General features: G+C 37.9%; 1 protein-coding gene across 6 annotated transcripts in view; it reads left to right on the top strand.

Annotated features, from left to right (window-relative positions):
• piezo1 (piezo-type mechanosensitive ion channel component 1) overlaps positions 1–23,360 on the top strand; it is a 376,673-nt gene that overhangs the window by 269,749 nt on the left and 83,564 nt on the right. For all 6 annotated transcript variants that reach the window (XM_039763263.1, XM_039763264.1, XM_039763265.1 and 3 more), the window contains exons 18-23: positions 235–338; positions 11,223–11,383; positions 13,625–13,801; positions 16,944–17,069; positions 21,427–21,627; positions 21,899–22,103. In XM_039763263.1, the coding sequence (XP_039619197.1) occupies positions 235–338; positions 11,223–11,383; positions 13,625–13,801; positions 16,944–17,069; positions 21,427–21,627; positions 21,899–22,103 (974 nt within the window). The remainder of the gene's footprint in view (positions 1–234; positions 339–11,222; positions 11,384–13,624; positions 13,802–16,943; positions 17,070–21,426; positions 21,628–21,898; positions 22,104–23,360) is intronic.

Below are 23,360 nucleotides of genomic sequence, written 5' to 3'. Positions count from 1 at the left end.
TTTCCTACCTTGTTAAATTGTTGGATTGAATAGGAGAGTATTAGTCACCCATAACTGAGTCTTTTTAACAAATATTCATACTTTTGTGGTTAAACTGTTGCATATTTACTGTTCTGTTTCTTCTCATATAAACAACAGTACAAAAACATTAACAGTCAAACCATCAGATTCAGGGACAGTTTCTATCCTCAGGATATTAGGTTACTCAATAACAGGTTGCTTACATTCTGACAGGAGGGAGCCAGAAAGTGAAGCAGAACTTTTACAGGATGAGGAAGAGATGGATGGACATGAAGATGAACAGACTAAACCTGGGGATAATCAATCAGATGATGACTGTAAGTGACACATATATTTTGAAAGAGTTTTAAATAAAGATTAATTTAAACATCAAATTATTTAAATATTGTTTTTAATTTAAAGAGCAAAAGTAATCTAATTTATACATTTTAAATGCAATAATATATTGTAAAGAAAATTTGTCATATCCAGTTTGCAAAACACCAACCTGACTCAGAGGACACAATCTAAAATTGTTATTCATATAAAATAAAGCAAAAAATAAAAGCTTTCAACACGGTCCTGGCTTGTTTATTTAGAATTAAATTGCTAATTTGTGAAAAATATCTGAATAGACCTCAAAGATCTTATTTGGGATAATATATAGATAATTTTCGAACAGTCATGGTGTGGGTTGGCTCCATGCTCCCACTTGCCTTTTGGGAGCCTCGTGAACTCGTCATAGTCAATATCGTAACCAAGATGAGTCAGGGAAATGAGGACATCCAACCAAAGGGTAGGTGTAAAAGTGATACAGTACTTTTATTTAAAATCTAACCATCAAAAAAAAAAAAAACAGTGTTGAAATTAATAGTGCAGTACTCAAACAGTCTTCAATAAATAAATCTCTATATATAATCTTCATTTAGATCTTGATCTTTCTTTAACCGCAGATGAATTAGAAGAAGAAGCACTAGATGGCAGTAGAGAGACAGCTAAAACATAGGCATTGCATTAAGAATCTCCTCCAGGCTTATACTACTGAAGACTGTAGTACTCCAGTCACACCTCAAAACACAGACATTCAAACTAAACACATTTTTGTGCTTTACCTTAACTAAAGAGATCTTCATTAAGATCTTGATCTTTGTCCGCGAATTCCATGCATGCGTAGAACACCTTCCAGTTTAATACATTGTTTTTACTCACGGATGTCAGAATAACGAAAGGGGTGGTGGACAGTGTTACGCTGGTTAGCTCCTGAGGCCTGGTTAGAGAATGAGACTGCTGAAGATAAAAGGTACGTGCCTACGTAACATATGAATGAAAGAAAGACAGTGGGTAAAATGAATGACAATGTAACAGCACGTTCTGGAAATTATTATTGTTACGTTGTTGCCGGCAAGTGCTGCGCGTCTCACAGTTGTACTGTGGCTTGCTCACATGTCAGTGAAGTGATCCCTATTTATGCTTTAAAGAGCCTGGATACCTATGTGTCCCCCTTTTATAACCATTGCTCCGTGTATATTGCCTTACTCTTTGGATTGCCACAAAGCAACCTGCGAGATTGGAGAAAGGCTGAGAAGAGATCATGAGAGGAAACGACAGCGTCGTGAAAACGAGACGGACTGTGAACAGACCGAAGCAGAAATGCTCCTACACCACCACATAATTACGATTCGGACAGTGATTCCGAGTAGGCCGTTCCTATCGAATCAATATCCAAGGGTTTTCTTTTGTAATTTTGTTTCCCATATAAAAAATCATAATGCTGTGCAACGAAGGGCCCACTTCACGACTGGCAGCCACGTTTAAACAGGGACCCTTCACAGACAACTTTAACACGCGCAACGTAGTTGGGCGCACATGGCTAGTAATCAAATAAAAATGAAGTGCTTGTGGAGGTTTAAAACACAATTCAAATCTATACTAATAAAAGGCAAAGCCCTCACTGACTCACTCACTCACTCACTGACTGACTCACTGACTCATCACTAATTCTCCATCTTCGCGTATAGGTAGAAGGCTGAAATTTGGCAGGCTTATTCCTTACAGCTTACTTACAAAAGTTAAGCAGGTTTCATTTCGAAATTCTACACGTAATGGTCATAACGGTCGACAATGTCCGCCTGTTGAACTTTCTTATTTATGGCCCCATCTTCACGAAATTTGGTAGGCAGCTTCCCTGCGCTAACCGAAACCGATGTACGTACTTATTTCGATGGTATGCGCCACTGTCGGCTGCCATATTGAACTTTCCAACATCACTAATTTTCCAACATCCCGTGTAGGTAGAAGGCTGACCCCATCTTCACGAAATTTGGTAGGTGGCTTCCCTGCGCTAACCAAAACTGATGTACGTACTTATTTCGGTGGTATGACGCCACTATCGGCCGCCATATTGAATTTTCCAAATGTCACTAATTCTCCAACTTCCCGTGTAGGTAGAAGGCTGAAATTTGGCAGGCTCATTCCTTACAGCTTACTTACAAAAGTTAAGCAGGTTTAATTTCGAGATTCTATGCATAACAGTCAACAACGTCCGCCATGTTGAACTTTCTTATTCATGGCCCCATCTTCCCGAAATTTGGTAGGCGGCTTCCCTGCGCTAACCGAAACCAATGTACATACTTATTTCGGTGGTATGACGCCACTGTCAGCCGCCATATTGAACTTTCCAACGTCACTAATTCTCCAAATTCCCGTGTAGGCAGAAGGCTGAAATTTGGTACTTATTTCGGTGGTATGATGCCACTGTCGGCCGCCATATTGAACTTTTCAATGGTCTTTGTTACTTATGGGCCCATAAGGGCCATTATGGGCTTCAAGAAATTTGGTACGCGGGTTCCCAACGCTAACTGAATCCTACTTACTTACATATATACGTCCATAGCCTGCAGCTTGCTCACCGTGTGAGGTGGCGTTGGGTCCCCCATCCCAAAGCCTCCCACGTTGTTGGCTGCCTGCCTATATAAGGCCATCCGTCGCTCCAGTCTCTACATTCCCTTCCTTGCTTCGCCACGGGATTCACGTCTCCCTGCTGATAACTACAGCCTTTTTATTTAATCCATTTTATTATGATTATAGTTATTGTTTAGGTATATTAGACTTACTTTACATTGTTCAGGTACCCATTTCCTTTATCATTCCAACCGTACCCCCATTAACATGTCTATCGAGGTGATCACCATCGATCAAAGAACTGTCACTTACTGAGTGGTTTCCATGCCCGGAGATAGCACCTACCTTTTCCATTCTCTTTGTTACATATTGCACGGCCATATCAGGCTCACTCTTGATATCCGGAGGAACATTGTGTCTTATGTATTGAATGACTGGGACAGGTTCAAGGTGTGGACTGATGATGGTACAGGAGATAATTATTCTACACAGGAGCACTAGAAGAGTGAAATGCTTAAGCCCTTCACCTATGCATCTGCATGTGAGTTGATGGCTGCCGGTGAATTGTTCGGTTGTCGCTTTCAAGTGTACCGAAATGGCCAAATATTTTACACATTTTGACAACTGCCAATGCCTCTTAAACATCTTAGATTGACAGGTGACGATTTCAGTAGTCGACACTTTGATGTTTATGAATGTTTAAACTCTCAAAAGCTGGATGTAAAGTTATCAATGAAACCGGTTGTATACTTACAACGCTTGACAGATGGCGATTGTCTCTTCAACACAAGTCCTACAAATACTGTCGTAATTGAAACAAACCATTAAACTCAAACCGATTATGACAGCAGCAATCCAATCTCTGAGATTTGAAACAAGATTACTGTTCACATGGCCAACTGTACGTTGCATGCTCAAGAGTAAGCTCAGCGCGCAGCTTGGTCATATTACAACTGGAGGGCCGAACTCACAATGTGGTATACAAAGAGATCCTTAACAAATAATTATTGGTATATTTTCCCTCAGTTTAAAAAGGTTTAATTTTCTTCTTAATAAAAATTTTAAGGCAGTACTTCGCTGCTGCGAAGCACAGGTATTTTGCTAGTAAATAATATATAAAAGTGTGGTTAAAATCCTAAAACAAGAAACTGTCTTTTAAAATTGCATCCCCGGTGTATCCCTTTTATCCTGTCATCTCCTCCCTTTATCCTGTCTAGACCTAGATCTAGAGGAGGAGACGACTAATTGACTGAAACATCCATCCGTCTTAAACTGGCTTTTGTCCCTGCTGCCCATGGCTATCCACCAGCGCTCCCAATCTGAGCCTACCCTCTCGCTGCTTTCCTGGACTTCTGTGGCGAATCACTTTCACAACACAAAACAAGTGACCTTCTTCAGCCCCTGAGCGTCATCTACATGCTCCCCTTAAGAAGCTGTCTCTTCTGGCTGTCTGCCTCCTCTTTTTTTCACTTGCTCATGAACCAGCTGTCATTCATTCCTGCCCTTCCACTCCGTCCTTTTCTTAATCTCCATCCATCTTTTTCATTTCTCTCATTTCTCTTTTCTTTGTTCCTCACTGCCACAGCTCATCTCACCACTGCCTCCAAATGCAACAGTGTTGGTTGGCTCCACATTCCCTGTTTCCTTCAGGGAGCCTCTTGAACCTGTCACCATCAATAATGTATTGGAGATGAGCTGGGCAAATGAGGAAACATACATAGAGGAGAGGTGCAAAACTGATGTAGTGCTAATATTAAAAATTAAAGAGTGCAGTTCAACATGTTCACTAAATAAATAACAGTGCAAAAGTGAAGGGTAAACATAAGTCAATAAATTCCTTTAAAAGTTTTGTTAAACCTCACAAACAGGAAACTCTCCTTTTAATCTCAGTCCCCAGTGCAATCCTATAAATTCAATGTCTCCTTTGCTTACTTCTCACAAGGCCTTGTAGTAGATGAGACAACCATCCAGCAGCCACAGCTATCCGTCTTCTACAGATCCGCATCCCTGCAGCTCATGGTTCCCCAGCAGGACACCTCACCGAACCACTTTGCTCCCAGGCTCAGGCCCCTGTAGCAATCTGTGACCACAGCAGGGCACCGCACCAAACCTCTGACTCCTGCTGCCAGAATTGCGTCCCTGTGGTCCACAGCTCCCCCACTGAATGACACACCAAGCCTTGCTTTTCTTGCAGCTCCCACTGCCTTTCTCCTGGTCTTACTTGGCGAGTGGCTCCATCGAGGACCACATTGCTCCAGCTCCCTGATCGCTGAACTTGAGTGGTCTACTTCAGCCCCTGAGCATTGGCCGCATGCTCCCCTAGGGACTTCCTCCCAGCTGCTTGCCTTTTCTCTCTCTCGTGCAAGCCCCCCACCTCCTGCTTTCATCTCTCCTTTCTTTAACCTCCATTTCTATTTGATTTCTTCTGTGTTCTTCCTGTTTTGTTTTCTTTTCCCCATTGTATGCATCTATGGGCTCAGTGCCTCAGTTGCAAACCATGGAAAGCCAATGGAGCAAATAAGACAGACCACACCCTTATGTGCAACCTCCCACGGAAGCACAAGCACACACACTCCCCCCACCCCATGGAGATCAACATCATATATGTTATCCAACCTGATTTTACTCCAAATATTGTTGTGAAAGATATACCAGTATGGTTTAAGTGTAGACATGTGATGTAGGCATGTGGATGATTGTTGATTTTGTACAGAAATTGGAACTTGCTCTGTGCATGCAACAATTTTTAAATGAGCTATATGTGAACAAACAGCAATTTTCGTTTGAATTATTCTATATTTTGCACATATTGAACTACTGTTCTTTAGATCATTAACTTGTTAAGTACTTGTGAGATGCTAATCTTCATCCACATAGCCAGTATCACCACAGGAATACATATAGATGAACGATGAGGGAAATTGGGTAATTTTACTTTTGACAAAGTTTCTAATTTATATAAAGAAGAAATAGAGTTGTTAGGAGATTAAATTTGGGGCATAACAGTTTAAAGGATACAAATACACTGCTCAAAAAATTATAGGAACACTTAATCATCATAGTCTAACACCAGGTCAATTAATATTCAAGGATATAAATCTGTCCAGTTAGGAAGCATACGCGATTCTGAATCAACATTACCAGTTTTAGTGCAAATGAAAGTGACAACAGGTGCACTGGAGAGAGACAACCCCCAAAAAGAGAATGATTTTGTAGATGGTGGCCATCGACAATTGCTCTCTCCTTATACTTCCTGATTGATTCTTCTCTACTTTTGTGTTTTACTTTCAACTTTTGATCTCTGTGGAGTTGTCTTTTTTTAGTACTTGGCCATTGTGAATTCCATATAAATTAGGTTAAAAATGACTCTTTTAGGAAGGATTTCTGTATATATATCGTTCTATTTTTTAAACTTGTTTTATCCTGAGTTGGGTCGTGGATATATATATATATATATATATATATATATGAATGTGTATGTATGCATGTGTGTATATATATATGTATATAATATATATATATAATATATATATTATATAATATATAGTAAGAATATCCACAGACAATCATGAAGATTTGGGGCACCTTTAGGTAAACCCTGTATAAAATAAAGAAAATGTAGGTAATAAATGCATTAAAAAAGAGAATTATTGTTGACACGAGTCTTCAAAACAGACTGCCTCAAGATGGAAGAGTTTCCTGAAATAAGATCTTGTAGCGGGAAGGAGCGGGTCCAGGCAGGTGAACACTGGAAGTTATGTCAAAGGTGTTAAAGCTATCAGTCTTCTGGTGTGCAGAGAGAGGAAGAGATAAGGAATCACTTTACAGTGCCCTCTTGTGTTCCGCCGGGAAATTACCATTATCTGAGCCTTTACGCTGCCCCCAGTTTGCATGTGTGTACATATACTGTGAATGTATGTGTGTGTGTGTTATATATAGATATAAACATATATACAGTACATATATATATATAAACATATAGAGAGATATATATATATATATATATTATATATACTAGCAGACCTCGTGCGCTTCGCTGCAGTCACTGTAGTTGGAATAATTATGTATCTACATGCGACTTATAGAGCTTCTTTATATGCAACATTTTTGGTTTGTCCTCCTGGAGCCAAAATATATACATTTTCTCTATGGCTAATTCGTGAACATGCTACATAAAAATAGAAACGGGAAAAACGGCAACACCGCCGGGAACAACAGTAAAAAACAACAGTAAATGAGATAAACTAAAAGTCTACTAAACACTAAAATAAAAAAACAAAGTAGAAAGTAACAGTAAACCGCGACACCGCCGGACACACCAGCACACCGCGTCTACTAAACACTAAGAAACACTAAGCAGAAACACTAAAGGAAAAAATACTATTCAGTAAGTACTGCGTCTAGTAAACAGTAAATCAGTAAAGGAGAGAGGACTAAACACTAAGGAAAAAGAACGGCAAGACGAATGAAATGAGGTGAGGTGAATGGGAGGAAGATGATCACGTCAGATCCCAACTCTCCCGGAGCTCAGCTCGGAGCGAAATGAAGTGAATGAAATGAGGTGAGGTGAATGGGAGGGAAGATGATCACGTGACTCCCCCAAGCTCGGAGCGAAATGAAGTGAATGAAATGAGGTGAGGTGAATGGGAGGGAAGATGATCACGTGACTCCCCCACCCGTATTAATTTTCAATCCATCCACAAACACACAAACACAGTCTCTCGGATCCCAACTCTCCTTTATATAAATCAGTAAAGGAGAGAGGACTAAACACTAAGGAAAAGAACGGCAAGACCGCGTCAGCTGCGGAGCTCAGCGCAGCTCAGCTCGGAGCGAAATAAAGTGAATGAAATGACGTGAATGGGAGGGGCTGCCTTAACTCTCCATCCCTCCACAAACACAGTCTCTCGGATCCCAACTCTCCTTTATATAAATCAGTAAAGGTGAGAGGACTAAACACTAAGGAAAAAGAATGGCAAGACCGTGTCAGCTGCGGAGCTCAGCGCAGCTCAGCTCGAAACGAAATGAAGTGAATGAAATGAGGTGAATTGGAGGGGAGATGATCACGTGACTCCCCCACCCGCCTTAACTCTCCATCCTTCCACAAACACAGTCTCTCGGATCCCAATTCTCCTTTATATATGTAGATAAACATATATATATATATATATATAGATATATATATAGATATAGATATATATATATATATATATATATATATATATATATATATATATATATATATAGATATATATAAACATATATATATATAAAATATATATGTGTGTATAATAAATATATGTATGTGTATATATATATATATGTATATGTAAATGGTGATACAGTGGTTTTTTTTTTTTTGGTTTTTTTTTTTTTACCTCCTCTTTGCTTGATCAGCTGCTGACTTTTTGCTACTGCCATGCTGCCTGATCTTCATCTCGCACGATGCTTCGAACATTTAAAAGCCTGTACAGCAGCTGTCCTACTCTTTGTCTTTTATTTCCGACCCCGGGCGTAGTTAAGTCTTTTGGCACAAAGTCTCGTCTCACAGGACATGAGTTCTTGATATTTTTTAGTTTATAATTTAAAAATATATACACACGCACACACACACACCCCACATACACAGTGTATATATACTGTAATATAGTAAATGGTAACACTTTAGGTACTTCAAAAATGCACCTATTACTTCTATAATACTAATTAACAGGATCTCAACAAAGACATCTTTTGGCGTTAACACTTTCAAAGAATCTTTAAGTTTTTTTTCATGTCTGCTATGTAGCCTAAAATAATTTCACTTTCGAATGGTCAGAGGTTACTTATGTAAGTGAGCACTCAAGTGCTTGTCTTGATATTGCACACTTCAGCTTAAGACTTGTGAATCCTTCATATTCACAAGCAATTATACTAGCATATCACTAGCACTTTTTCAATGCTTTGTGTCATTAAGACAAAAAGAAGCCTTTGTTAAAGGCTTTGTTACATAACAGTGTATGAGAAATCGATGCATCTTTGCAGTACCTAAACTAAAGTGTTAACTTGTAAATAAAGTGACAAATCAGTTATAAAAGTACTGGCTTCCAATGGGAGATATCCATTTAATGCATGTTTTATGCCAAAAAGGAGTTAATCATAAGTGTGAAATTTGCACCCTCTAGTGAGCTCTGAAGGGAATTGAAATAAAATATAGGGTGGTCCAGATCTAATTATGTAATTTTCATTACTCTATAACTTAAGTTTATTACATAGAAAATCACCCGAAAAATCCTGGACCATCGAGAAGTGTGCGAACTGACGACATGAAGAATCATCTTCGCGCTGCACTGGAATCATCCCCGCATAAATCAAAGTCATCCAGACGATCTGTATAATTAGATCTGGACCACCCTGTAGGAGAATTTTTTTGTCTCTGTTAGACCCTGTTAGTCACATAATGCTTTATTCCTGTTGAGAGGAAGAATTGGAGCTGGTGGTAGGACAGAAGTTACTATTCTTCTGTTGTCAAGAGGGAAATGGAAAATGTGAGAACAGACCTTCCACCCTGCTGCTAGTACCCTGGTGCACGATTAAATCAGTACTTATAAGAGATTAACCAGTCCTATTTGTGTGGCAATATATAGGGATGTTCTGTAAAAGATATAAAAGCTTTGAAAGTATATTAATTTTAACAACATTCGCTTTACTAAAGTAAGATCTTGCCTAATGTTTTCCGTCATAATACCAACTTTTTTTTTAAGAAATATTTTTCTTTTCTTGTATTAATAATTCCACCTATCCATCCATCCATTTCCTAAATTGCTTGTCCAGAGCAGGGTCATGGGGCTGCTGAAAGCCAATCCTATATATCATCAGGAATGAAGGCAGGAAGAATATCAGGACAGGTCACCAGTCTATCACAGGTGTGGAAGCTGGCCCGGACACACACAGACTGACATCTTAAGTTCACCCAACACACGTTTATTTACACAATATTTACAATTAGTGCACTTCCCAGTGCCTCCAGCACCGTTCCCCCAATGTCCAGGGCACACAGTCAAATTGGCTTTCTGGCCGCCTCCCGTCCTCTCTCCAGCTCCATCTCTCTTAAATAGGAACCCGGATGGGCTCCAGCTGTTTCCCAGCACTCCTCCGCAGACACGCCCCAGTGTGGCGGAAGTGCCGGCTGCGCACCCGGAAGCCCTCCAGGTGTTCCCTGTCTTCTTCCCCCCAGCACTTCCTGGTGTGGCGGAAGTGCTGGGCTCCAGGGTTGTTCAGGCACCGGGGCGCCGCCTGGCGGTGGCCACGAGTCCCTACAGGGCTGGGCTTCCAAGCCCTTTACCCGTGGCCCCCAACATAACCAGGGTGGTCGCCCCCTCGCAGTCTGGAGGAGGTACAAGCCCTCCTCCGGTCCTCCTGGGCGTCTGGATGCCACACAGGGTACAGACATGCAAACACTAGGTCTAATTTAGGAGACTGGAGTTTGCATCCTGGGTTCTCCCTGCATGAATTGTGAATGTTCTCCCATGTCTAAATGGGTTTTCACCTGGTGCTCCAGTTTCCTGTTTCCAGTTCAATGACGTGCAAGTTAGTTGAATTTGCATTGCTAAATCCACAAGTATTTAACTATTCTTCTAACAAAAAAAGTGATACAATGTGGTCTGATGTGTGAGAGAATTCAATGGAAAAACATAATTTTATTCAAATTATGAAGTTTACATGACACATTTAATAAGAATGGCAAAGAGAAGTACACTTCGGAGATATAAAACACTATATCAGTGGTATAAAAATGTTTTCTGTTCAAGTCCTCATGTTCTGAATCCCTTAAACTTTATTTTTAGTAATTGATAGTTAGGGGTTCAATACCAATTGCAAAAAACTTCAGTGATAATGATCATCTTCTGAATTTATATAATAGTAATTTTTCAGTTTAAATATAGTGGAGCCTAATGCTGGAATTGAGATATGGCGGGCATATGTAAAAGTAGAACAAGATTTAATGTGATCTACAGCAAAATAAAATACAAAAATTGTTCAAAGGATTTTGACACTGAACAGAGCACTGCTATCTTACAGTACTTACCTCTTCAGTTTGGTGTTTCTGCTTCTTTGATCCCCAAAAGAAAGAAAATAGCATCTGTTTTTGCTGCTGATGTTTTAATGTTAGACATAGCATTGTTTCCAATATACACTTACAGTAAATACATGTAACAGATTTAAATGAAAAAAAGAACATCAGCATCCATGTAATTTATTAATTACTCAAATGAACAAACTGCTTATGAAGGTGAAGTGACCAGAGGTTACTGAAGATTTTCTACTTTTCCTTTTGCCAGATGTACCCAGTAAGTGGGGTCTAGTCATGAACCGCCTGAAGGTTTTATTTAAAAAATTTGCTGAAATCCTGACCCAAGTGCAGAGCTTTATCTGGAGGATCCTAGAGCTTCATATTCTTAAAATAGTTGCTTTTTTTAACATCTGGGTGGCACTCAGAGAGGTGAGCATCACTCTTCTTATACTGTATAAGTCATATATAATGAATAGCTAAGCTTGCAACAATATGTAGTCATTGTTTATGTTTTTATTGAATTACTTCATGTTCAGTTGGACTGAATTTTCCCAAAAGCGGTAAAATTCAGCTAGTAGGTAGCCTTTACATCTCAAAAGTTTAAGGGCTAGTGAAACTGGCAAATCTAAATTGTTTGGTCCCTCATTCATTCACTTTTATATATTTGGCTGCCTTTTACTATGAATACATTTACAATTTAACTTTACTGAGATTGTTTAAAGTCGGACTGCAGGCAGATTAAGTGGTTTGCCCAGGTCCACCCACTCTGTCAGGTTTTAGTAAGACCATTTCTCTCTCTTTAGTACAGGTTTGCAGGGCGCCAGACTGTAAAAGGTAGAAATTAATTTCTTAGGGTTCACTATTCCATCATAGAATAATTTCACATACAATCATGGCCAAAATTATCGGCACCCCTGGAATTTTCCCAGAAAATGCACCATTTCTCCCGGAAAATTTCAACCATATGATGCTCGTTAGAACTAACCTGTGGCAAGAAACAGGTGCTGGCAATAAAATGGAGAAAAGTTGACTCAACCTTTCTGTTGTGTTTCTGAGTGTGCCACACTAAGCATGGAGAACAGAAAGAAGAGCCGAGAATTGTCTGAGGACTTGAGAACAAAAATTGTGGAAAAATATCAACAATCTCAAGGCTACAAGTCCATCTCCAGAGATCTTCATGTTCCTTTGTCCACTGTGCGCAACATAATCAAGACGTTCACAACACATGGCACTGTAGCTAATCTCCCTGGACGTGGACGGAAGAGAAAAATTGATAAAAGATTGCAATGAAGGATAGTCTGAATGGTGGATAAATAGCCCCAATCAACTTCAAAACATAATCAAGCTGTTCTGCAGACTCCGTCAACATCTGAACGAAATGAAATGCTATGGCAGGAGAGCCAGGAGGACCCCACTGCTGACACAGAAACATAAAAAGCCAGACTGGAGTTTGCCAAAATGTACTTGAGGAAGCCAAAATCCTTCTGAGTGAATGTCTTGTTGACAGATGAGACCAAGGTAGAGCTTTTTGGTAAAGCTCATCATTCTACTGTTTACAGAAAATGAAATGAGGCCTACGAAGAAAAGAAAACAAACATGGTGGAGGTTCTAAGATGTTTTGAGGGTGTTTTGCTGCCTCTGGCACTGGATGCCTTGACTGTGTGCAAGGCATCATGAAATCTGAAGACTACCAAAAGATATTGGGATGCAATGTAGGGCCCAGTGTCAGAAAGCTGGGTCTGCGTTAGAGGTCATGGGTGTTCCAGTAGGACAATGACCCCAAACATACCTCTAAAAGCACCCAGAAATAGTTGAAGACAAAGCGCTGGAGAGTTCTCAAGTGGCCAGCAATGAGTCCGGATCTAAATCCGATTGAACACTTATGGAGAGATCTCAAAATTGCTGTTGGGAGAAGGTGCCCTTCAAATCTGAGAGATCTTGAGCAGTTTACAAAAGAAGAGTGGTTGGAAATTCCATTTAAGAGGTATAACAAGCTTGTTTATGGTTATAGGAAGCGCTTGATTTCAGTTATTTTTCCAAAGGGCGTGCAACCAAATATTAAGTTGAGGGTGCCAATAATTTTGTCCAGCCCGGTTTTTGAGTTTTGTGTGAAATGATGTCAGATTTGGCTTTTTTTTCCTCTGTTTTTTTGTCTTGTTCCAATACACATAAAGGAAATAAACATGTGTATACCAAAACATTTGTAATTGCAACAATTTTCTGGGAGAAATGGTGCATTTTCTGGGAAAATTCCAAGGGTTCTGATAATTTCGGCCATGACTGTATATCCCTATACTCATTCACACCATGACATTTCAGTGCAACTAATTAACTAAATTTTAATTTTCAATATATAAAAGGTTTAAATTATAGCAAATCAAAAGGTAAGAAATATAAATCAGCCACAGAGCATGAGTGTAAACATGTTATTGAATCTGTGAATGTATTTATAATGTAGGTGGGCAGATCACCATTGGTAACAAAGCATCTGTGAAGTACAATAAAAATATATGGTGCACTAATAGAGGCATGGATGTCAATTTTATTATATAGTAAAGGTTTCTTTCTTGAAACACTGATTTTACATATTTGTCTCTAGCATATGTAGGAATTGAACAATGTTTAGATTTCTTGTACAAGTGAGACCTCAACCAAGATGTCTTCTTTTAGCCCTCAGTGATGAACCTTGTCTTGGTTGTGCTCTGGTGTTTTGCCATGCCTTACTCCCGTTTCCGCCGTATGGCCTCCTGCCTCTCCACTGTTTGGGCCTGTGTGATCATTGTCTGCAAAATGCTTTACCAGTTGAGTGTTGTCAGCCCCATTGAGTACTCCAGCACTTGCACAAAGGTATATAATGTTCTATACACAAATCTTTATTATTTAATGTTTCTTAGTGAGATGCTTAGGTTTTTTTAGATAATTAATTAGTTAGCCTTTGTTTTATTCATGTAATGTGAACACTATTGCATGTTGGTTTTTCAGCCGTTTGCAGGTCATCTTCATCTTATTCTTCTTCCCCTTCATCCTTTCTCACTAGTGTGTGTGGTTGATGTACTTAGTCAGCCTTCTTCAAACTGCTTGGACCTGCACCTCCTTGCCATTCAAGCCCTTTTCCTTCAGATCTTTTTACTTTATTCATCCTCCTCCACTCTTTTCTGCTTTGCTTTCTCTTCCCTTGTACTTCCATTCCCATCACTTTTTGCCCACATATTCACTGTATCTCCTCATCACATGACCATACCACTTCAGTCTACTTTCCTGTATTTTCTTAGATATCTCTTCCTCTTTTGTTGTTTGTCTGATGGCCTGATTTTTCATTCAGTCCTTTTTTGTAACTGTACACATATCCATCTCAACATTCTAATTTCTGCCACATTTAAATTTCCCCCCGTGTTACCTTTTCTGCCCATGTCTCAACTCCATACAACATTGCTGCTCTTACCACTACCTTAAAAAAAGCTTACCTTTAACCTTTGTCTTAATTTTTCCATCACACAATACTCCTTATACCTTCTTAACACTAGAATCCCAGAAGACTATGAAAATATTTGTAATGCTGGGCCACCTTAAATTCCCTCGCACCCCCTCATCAGTGCCTTTGTTCTGCAAATGTGTCAATGAGCATTGGCAGCAGGTGGCCTGCTCACCCATCATCCACCCAGGCAGCTAAAGTTGGACACTATTTGAAAATAGTTTTTATTTTTATTTGAAAACTAACAGTCTCAGATCACGGGGAGTGTGAACGTGACTGAGGAAATGAAACTGAATCAAAAAAGCTAACTTTTACAAGTACGATAAATTTACACTGGCTGTTACAGACTCAAATCAAATGTATATTTTTGTTATATAATAGTAATAATAATAGCAGCTCACTACTCAAAAAGCAAAATGCTGGGAGGACCCGTACACAAACCTGCAATCTCTTGATTATGAGACATCAGTTCTTTCCTCTGCACCAGCCAAGTGGACATGTCTGCTTCGTACTGATTGATATTTGGGCTTCAGTTTTTACACATTGACAGCAACATGTCGATTTAACAATTTCTTTTATGTTCTTGAATAAAAGCACACTTGTTTTGTTATACCTTTTGTGAAAGTGTGTATTTGATATTTGGACTTCAGTCTTGTCACATTTTGTACTTCACATCAACATTTTGTCATTATTACTATAACATGAAAAAAAAATTCTGTTTTAGTTATGTGGTCAAAATTTCTTGCCTCGCATTTCCTGTCATCATACATTTACACAGATCGTTGTAGACACGAAGCACAAATGAAATGTACGTATTCCAAAAAATGCTATATTATTTAATTTATACAATTCCAATGCCAGTGCTGATTGGCACATTTGGAAAAAAATGTGCCGACAAGGAGGTGTGAGGTAAGTTAATGTGGCCCAGCATTACAAATATTTTCATAGGCTTCAGGGATTCTAGTGTTAAAATTGTTTCATCCACACTGCATTCTGTGGGTTATCTCTGCATCTAGTTTTCCTTTTTTGGCTTCCACTGACCTTGGATATTTAAATGTATCCTCTCATTACAATAGCTCTCCCTGGAAGCTAACTTCTGAATCCTGATCATCATTAAACCTCCTATATTCTGTCTTCTTCCTATTTATCTTCAACCCTCTATCTTCCAAAGCCCTTCTTCATTATTTCAGTATCCTCTGTACTTCCCATTTTTGGTGCTACACAACACAGTGTGATCAGCAAAAAGCATGCACCAGGTGGATTGGTCTTTTATCCCATGATTCAACACATCCATGATCAGATCAAAGAGCTAGGGACTTAAAGAAGATCCCTGATGCAGACCTGCTCTAACTAGGATCTTGTCTGTTACCCCAACACTGCTTTAAACTCGTGCCCTCACTTCCTCATACATATCCTGGACAATCCATACTTACTTCTCTGGTACTCCTTTCTCTCACATGCACCTCCATACCTCTTGACATGGCACTTTATCATAAGCTTTCTCCAGATCAAAAAATACCATGTGCAATCCTTTCTGTTATTTTTGATACTTTTCTATCAGCTGTATCAATGCAAAGACTGCATAAGTTTTTCCTCTCCCTGGTATAAAACCAAACTGCCCCTCTCCTGTGGTGGTCACTTCCCTAAGTCTTCTCTCTATAACCCTTTTCCAAATTTAATTGTATGTGACATCAGCTTTATCCCTCTATTGTTTCCATAATCCTGAATATCAGGATTAGTCTAGCTGGTTTGCTGAGTACCTTTCTGGTTTGCTGAGTACCTTATCGCAGCTGTATATGGATACAGTGTATCTTACAGTCTTTCAAGCAAAATTACAGCTGGTTTTAGATTACATATTAAGGTGTCAGGCACAGCAGTTAATAAGATGCTGTTGACTTATATAACAATGGGAGATCCTGTGGTCTGCACTACATCATTGTGCTTAGTGCTATTGCTAGGATTGGGCACTCTCCTAACAGAGTGCATCCCAAGCTTCTACTACAGGCTTGTAGCACCAGTAAAACATAAAGGCATACATTTATTTTATATGAACTGATTCAAGCCTTAATAATTGATTGAAAGTACTGTGTGTAATAATGTGCACCAGGAATTTTTCAATGCTGTAATACCCAGATTTTTTTTCTAAAGTGCATTTTGCTGTAAAGTACTGCAACCTGCTTTAATTGTAAAGAAAAATAGTTAATAGCAATACCTTTATCAATAAACATTCGCAACTGACTACAACTACAGGTTGAAGCAGAACTCACAGTATCTGTGCAGTGCACAGGGACAAAATGTTGAGCCATTGCACTTACCTTCTGTTCTTCTATAATCTTGCATGACCTATTGCACTCCTCTTTAAAAGTCCATTTTTCCTAGATATGCTAAAGAAATACAGTTGCCACTTTTGCAGTCACTTGTAATATGTATTGTATTATATAAAGATTGATTATTGTAGCTTTTTGAAAATAAAAAATCTATATTTAATCTAAAGACAAATGTTTGTTTAACTTTCAGCCACAGTTAAATGAAACGAACCTGAATGAAAATGACATACAGCTTTCATTACTTTATAAGGAGCCTGTAGACCCTGCAATTTGGTTTGGCTTTGGCAAGAGCATTAATATTCTTAATTACATCAAGGTAAGAATGTGGTTTGGAGTATATAATAAGATTAGACTGTTCTGTTGTTGCTGAGCCTTTACTTGGTATGCCAGTTCTGATTTAATTATTTTTACACCTTGAACAGTAAATACAGTAAAGTGGAAAACTGTATCCAATGCCATATTTCTTGGGGTAGGCTGTATCATTATGGTTAAACAAGAAACTGTAAATGTTCAAAATTTTAAGAGTGGAAAAATTAAAAATCCCTCCAGTTCATTTATACTCTTTAAGCTACAGTGCCTTTCAAAAGTTTTGTACCTCCTTTAGAAGTATATATATTTTATTATGGTACAACATTAAATCATAATGGATTTAATTGGGCTAGTTTGACATATATCAACAGAAAGGACTGAATAACCTCAAAGTGAAAACAGATCTTTTCAAAGTGACTTAAATTAATTACAACATAAGACACAATCATGCCAATAATCAAGTCAGAATGTAGTAGAAACAATGTTGGCTGCTATTCCAGCCTTGAGTCTGTATATTTAATAAAGACCCCTAATTTGCTGGTTCCAAATTAAACCATCCAACCTCCTGTGCTATTCACCACACCTCATTTTAAGCTTGTGGTATTTAAGGTCCATGATGCAGTGGCTTTTATGAAAATATAGGACCAACGAAATGGGAAACATAAACAAAAGAGGCAAGAGAACAAGACTGGACACAAAGTGCAGGTGCCTAATACACTATGAGACTGGTAGCAAAATATTATACAGTACAGTGTTCTTTTTTCTTAGTAAACAGAGAAAGTACACATTAACATGTGTAACATATAATAAAGAGTACATACATACAGTATATCATATCACTGATGTATCTGTCATGGCTATTAAGCACATATATACAGTAAGCACAGGGTAGATATGTACTATACTCTTCTATGGCTGGCAATGCCATTGGTTTTGTTTTGAATTCACATAGTGCTTTAGGACAAATATACGTTTTCCTCAATTTTACGTTGAACATTATTCTGAAATTGTACCATGATTTGTAGACACTATTTTTTGCAGATTGGCTTACCTCTGCCCATCTTTACTTCTGTGAGACTCTGCCTCTCCAAAATGTTCTTTTTATAACCAATCATGTTGCTGACCTGTTGCCAATTAACCTAATTAGTTGCAAAATGTTCCTCCAGCTGTTTCTTTTTAGAACCACTTTTCCAGCTTTTTGTTGCCCCATCCCAACGTTCTGGAGACGTGTTGCTGCCATCAAATTCAAAATGAGCTAATATTTTTCATGAAATAGTAAAATGTCTCACTTTCTACATTTGATAATTTCTGTTGTGTTTCATTGGGAATAAAATATGGGTTTATGAGATTTGCAAATCATTGCATTCTGTTCTTATTTACATTTTACACAGAGTTACAACTTTTTCGGAATTAGGGTTGTATATATATATATATATATATATATATATATATATATATATATATATATATATATATATATATATATATATATATATATATATATATATATATATATATATATATATACACAGTGGTACCTAGGTATACGTCTGCTTTGGAATAAGTCCAACTTGGCATACATCCTGTTTAGAGGCGAAATATTTTGCTTGGTATACGACCTTTGTTTGGAATACGACTCGTGTGCTAGAACAACACGTGTGGTATACCGGGTGCGCACCTTCAAAAAAAAAGGGCCAAGTTTTAACCTGTACAGTAATCCCTTGCTATATCGCGCTTCGACTTTCGCAGCTTCACTCTATCGTGGATTTTATATGAAAGCATAACTAAAAATATAGCGGATTTTTTCGCTGCTTCGCGGGTTCTGCGGACAGTGTGTCTTTTTACTTCCTGCACATGCTTCCTCAGTTGGTTTGACCAGTTGATTTCATACAAGGGACGCTATTGGCGGATGACTGAGAAGCTAACCAATCAGAGCACGCAGTTAAGTTCCTGCATGCTGAATGCAGTGTTAACCAGGAAGTCTCATCTCGCTCATTCAGCATCAACGTGTTTCTCTGTGTAAAGAGTTGTGCTCTTTTGTGTTTATCTTTGTGCATAGTCAAGCCCTTCATTATGGCTCCAAAACGATCTGCTACTGCTTCAGGGGCCATGCCCAAGTGCAAACGGAAGATGTTAACGATTGCCGAAAAGGTAAACGTTTTGGATTTGTTGAAGGCTACGATTCTTTTATTTAAAAAGTAGGAAAGGAATATAAGATCTATGGCCGCAGTGTCCTTTTAACCAGGGTGCAAAACGAGTTGTAAGTGGATGTAATAAGGCAGTAGTCTGGATGGAATCTGCTTTAGGGATTTGGATTGAAGACAGCCAGAAGAAGAACAATGGCAGTGCTTCACAATTGCCTGAAGAGGCTCCTTTGGAAGAGCTGTAACGCTCTCCTTTGTTGTGCAGTAAAATTAAACTAATTGTTATCGGACAAGTCATTTTCATTTATTTCATCTAATTGCTTTTGTATTTATGTATTTTAGTATTAAGCAGTGTTTAAATTATTTTATACAACCCCATCAATGTATAATATGCCAATAACAATAGGATTTTTTTTTTCATGGGAACGAATTAATCATTTTCCCATTATTTCTTATGGGAAAAATTAGTTTGGTATAAGTCCAAGGATCTGGAACGGATTAAGGATGTATACCAAGGTACCACTGTAGTTCTGAATTGCAATCTGGGACAGCATCAAAGGCTTTGCCTCAGGCGCTGACATCCAAGGTTCAGTCCCCGTAAGGGGATGCAAAAGTGTGTACACCTGACAAGCCCCAATAAGGGCGAAACATGTGTTATGTACTCTTTTTATTGTTTGGCTGGTACTTATATATTATATATTACATACAGTATATATATATTTTTTAAACTTACTGCTTGTTTGTGGCTATGTATTGTGTTTTGCTTGTTTTAATCATTCTGTCTGTATCATTTGTTGTTTGAGGCATGGTGGTGCAGTGGTTATCACTGCTGCCTCACAGCTCAGATAACATTTTTGATCACAATAATTTGTCCAACATAGTTGCAAGATGCTTTCCTAGCCTTCAGGGCAATTGAAACACCATTGTACCATTATAATCCACTCAAACCCTAGTTCAATTCCTTCTTTCCCTTTGACTTCAGTGCATTTATGAACAGTGCTCAAACATTCCTGTGATTTCAATGAATTCATGATGAAGGGAACTGTCATTGCTAATTTATAACATTTGTATTAGAATTAGTCAAGATATTTTACTTTGAAATTTCTCAAGGATAGTGACCAGACTGATTTTTGGAGGGTCTTTGTTAGTTTTGTGGTCAGAATCCCATTAGAGTGCTTCATTCCTGCGCAGTCTGACTTAATCATTTGAGGCAATCTGTATAATTTTAGTGTAATAATGTGAAGCTGGAATATTCTGAGTCTTCAAAACATGTTCTCTTTTCTCTCATGCCATAAGTCATCATTTTAAGTTGCTCTTCATTATTTTATGCAATGCATATGGTTTCAACCAAGAGAAGACAATTAGAATGCAAAGACAGTAGTAAACATTCGTTTCATTACAAAATCTATGCCTAGATAACTGTGACATTGTACTTTGACTAAAAAAGTGAAAATGAATATCAATATTAAATGTGCTTATAAAAATAATTTATAGCCATTATAATAACAAAGAAGATTAAGTTCTTTTGGAAAATAACAAAAATTTAACAACAGAGAATAACAGAATCAGACAGCATGCTTCAATTTATTTTTCCAACTTGCAGATGTATGCTGATATTCCCCTCTTCTAATCCCATATTGGTAACAGTCTGTTTAAATTAATAAACGTACTCAAGGCTTAAAAGAAAAAAAAAATCAATTTTGTGCTGTTTTGGCATGAAGTATATATAGTCTTGTAGTTTTATTGATGAAAGCATGGATATATATATAGGTGGGTTCAGGTGATCGGAAACCAAAAGTGGTGGCATTTTTTTGTGATAGTATACTTTGCTAGCTCAGTATTTCTAGATCTATACATTTTTCTTGTCACAATCTCTCATAACAAACTTTACTTCATGATTAAAATCCATCTATATGTATATTTTTAGTTATTACCTGTAATAATATTCTTCTCACTTTCAACATCTAGCTGAAACTGCTTGTGGCCAAACTCAATAGCTACCAGAGTGCTTTTGTCTGTGTTTTTTTTTTTTTTTAATAAATAATACGCTAAATGGTAATTTGGTAGGTTCTGTTTCAATATCAATTGTGTATTGATCTCAACCAATAATCAGTACTGATGTATTTTTTTTCTTTTAATAAAACTATGGTTAGTGTGATTAATTTTATGAGATAAGTGCTATAGTTGCTTTAGACTAAACCCTCTTCTTTCTACATATAGAACCACCTTTTGGTGCTTATGCTACTTGTATTTGAAGCCACTGTGTACAGACATCAGTCTCACTACTATCGGCAGCATCAGACCTCACCAGCGGCCACTGAAGCAGTGTTCCCAGAAGCATCACGAGAGAACCTAGACTACGGAGTCCTGTGCTGTGTCAAGTACTTTGTAAACTATTGTTTCTACAAATTTGGCCTTGAGGTACAACCCTTTCTTACTGAGTAATGCATATTAATCTGTTAGTAAATTCCTATTTCATCAGTACTGTATCTTTTGTCAAGAGCAAAAAGTGTCACTACAGAAGATGGCACAATTTATTAATCTTAATTATTCTTCTCCTCTTTCATTATTATACTTGATTCCATTGTACTGCTTTTCAAATGCAAATTGTCAATGTAATCCAACAGTTGAATTCCTGTGGTAGCGCTTTTGACATCAATACATGTTCTCGTTCTCTTTATTTATCCCTTAGATCTGTTTCCTTTTGACCGTAAATGTAATTGGTCAGAGAATGAATTTCCTGGTAATTTTTCATGGCTGTTGGCTAGTAGTAATTCTGACAAGGAGAAGGCGGGCTGCCATTGCAAAGATCTGGCCCAAGTACTGCCTCTTCCTAGTACTGTTCCTGCTTTTCCAGTATGTTCTCTGCCTGGGCATCCCACCAGCTCTCTGCATAGGTGAGGTTTCTCAACTCTTGATACACAGCAAAGATAGTAATTAAATATTGTTTAGACACACACATTCTCTTGCCATTTCTGTTTATTTCAGTTGCTGCTTAATCTCTGTTTAATCAGTCTGTAGTGGAAAAAAAATCGTGCCTGGCGCAAAATGTTTGAAAAGGCATTCATTACAAGTGTTCTCATTGAAAATGTTTTGGAGATGCTACTAGTGGGTTGTACCAATGGTTTTAACAAAATCCATTAATTTTAATGAGTCTCAAGCTAATTGTATGGGAGGCACCAAGTATTGTAGATGCTTGTTCCAGCTGATTTTGCTAAGTAGATTTCTATTATGGCTACTGATGGAACATATACTACTGTGTAAAAGTTTAAGGCCATCAAAGAAAATATCTTTTAAGGCTGGTTATCTGGAAAAGTAAATGTTTATTTGCTTGTAAAAATACTCTTATATCATTAAAATAAGCAGGGGTTTTTTTTTGCATTTATCTAAACATATTAATAATTTGTGAGATGGCTAAAACATGTTTGGTTCCCAAAACTCTCCTCAAAGCAAAAATCCATATTTTTTAAATTCCACCAACCACACACCTGATTAAAATGAATTGAGTAGTGCTTAATAAACTACATGTGCTAGTGGTGCAATTGAAAAAGTGTATGATAACTATAATTACTCAAGGAGAGATTGGAAATAGCTAAGAGAGCAATAACACACCATACCAGAGATATGTTTTTGTTACTGTCATAAAGCAATTTGAAGAAACTGATATGAGGAGCATTACTTCATGATCACTTTCTTAAGGAACACAAGAAAATCCATTAAAGTCTTTGCTTAGTATCTGACAGAATCATTAGCACCACAGTACATATTTTGACCATGCAAAGAAATCCTCAACAATACAATCCTGTAGGATATGTTGTAACAATAAAACTGTTCTGGTGAAAAGGCAACAAGCAAAAGCAACTGCAGTATGAAAAAGTCAATAGAACATTGAGTGTTAATCAGTGGCAGGAAGTTTTATGGAGCAATAAGCCCAAAATAGTGAAAATGTATTTAAAAGAGGATTTGGCATGGAATACATAGATGCCTGACTGTGACCACCTCTGAAGCACAGTAGTGGCTCTTGTATTTTCAAACTTGGTGAAATTGTGATTGCTGAGAAAATAGAAATAGCTTTTGATTTATCATCTTTTAGCTTTGGTGTTGGCAGACACTTAATGTTTTGGCATCCTGAAACAAAATTAATATCTATTTGT

This window comes from Polypterus senegalus, chromosome 9 (assembly GCF_016835505.1).
Source record: "Polypterus senegalus isolate Bchr_013 chromosome 9, ASM1683550v1, whole genome shotgun sequence".
Classification (NCBI taxonomy): Eukaryota; Metazoa; Chordata; class Cladistia; order Polypteriformes; family Polypteridae; genus Polypterus; species Polypterus senegalus.
The sequence above is the reverse complement of the archived record's forward strand: the minus strand, read 5'-3'. Positions and strand labels throughout refer to the sequence as shown.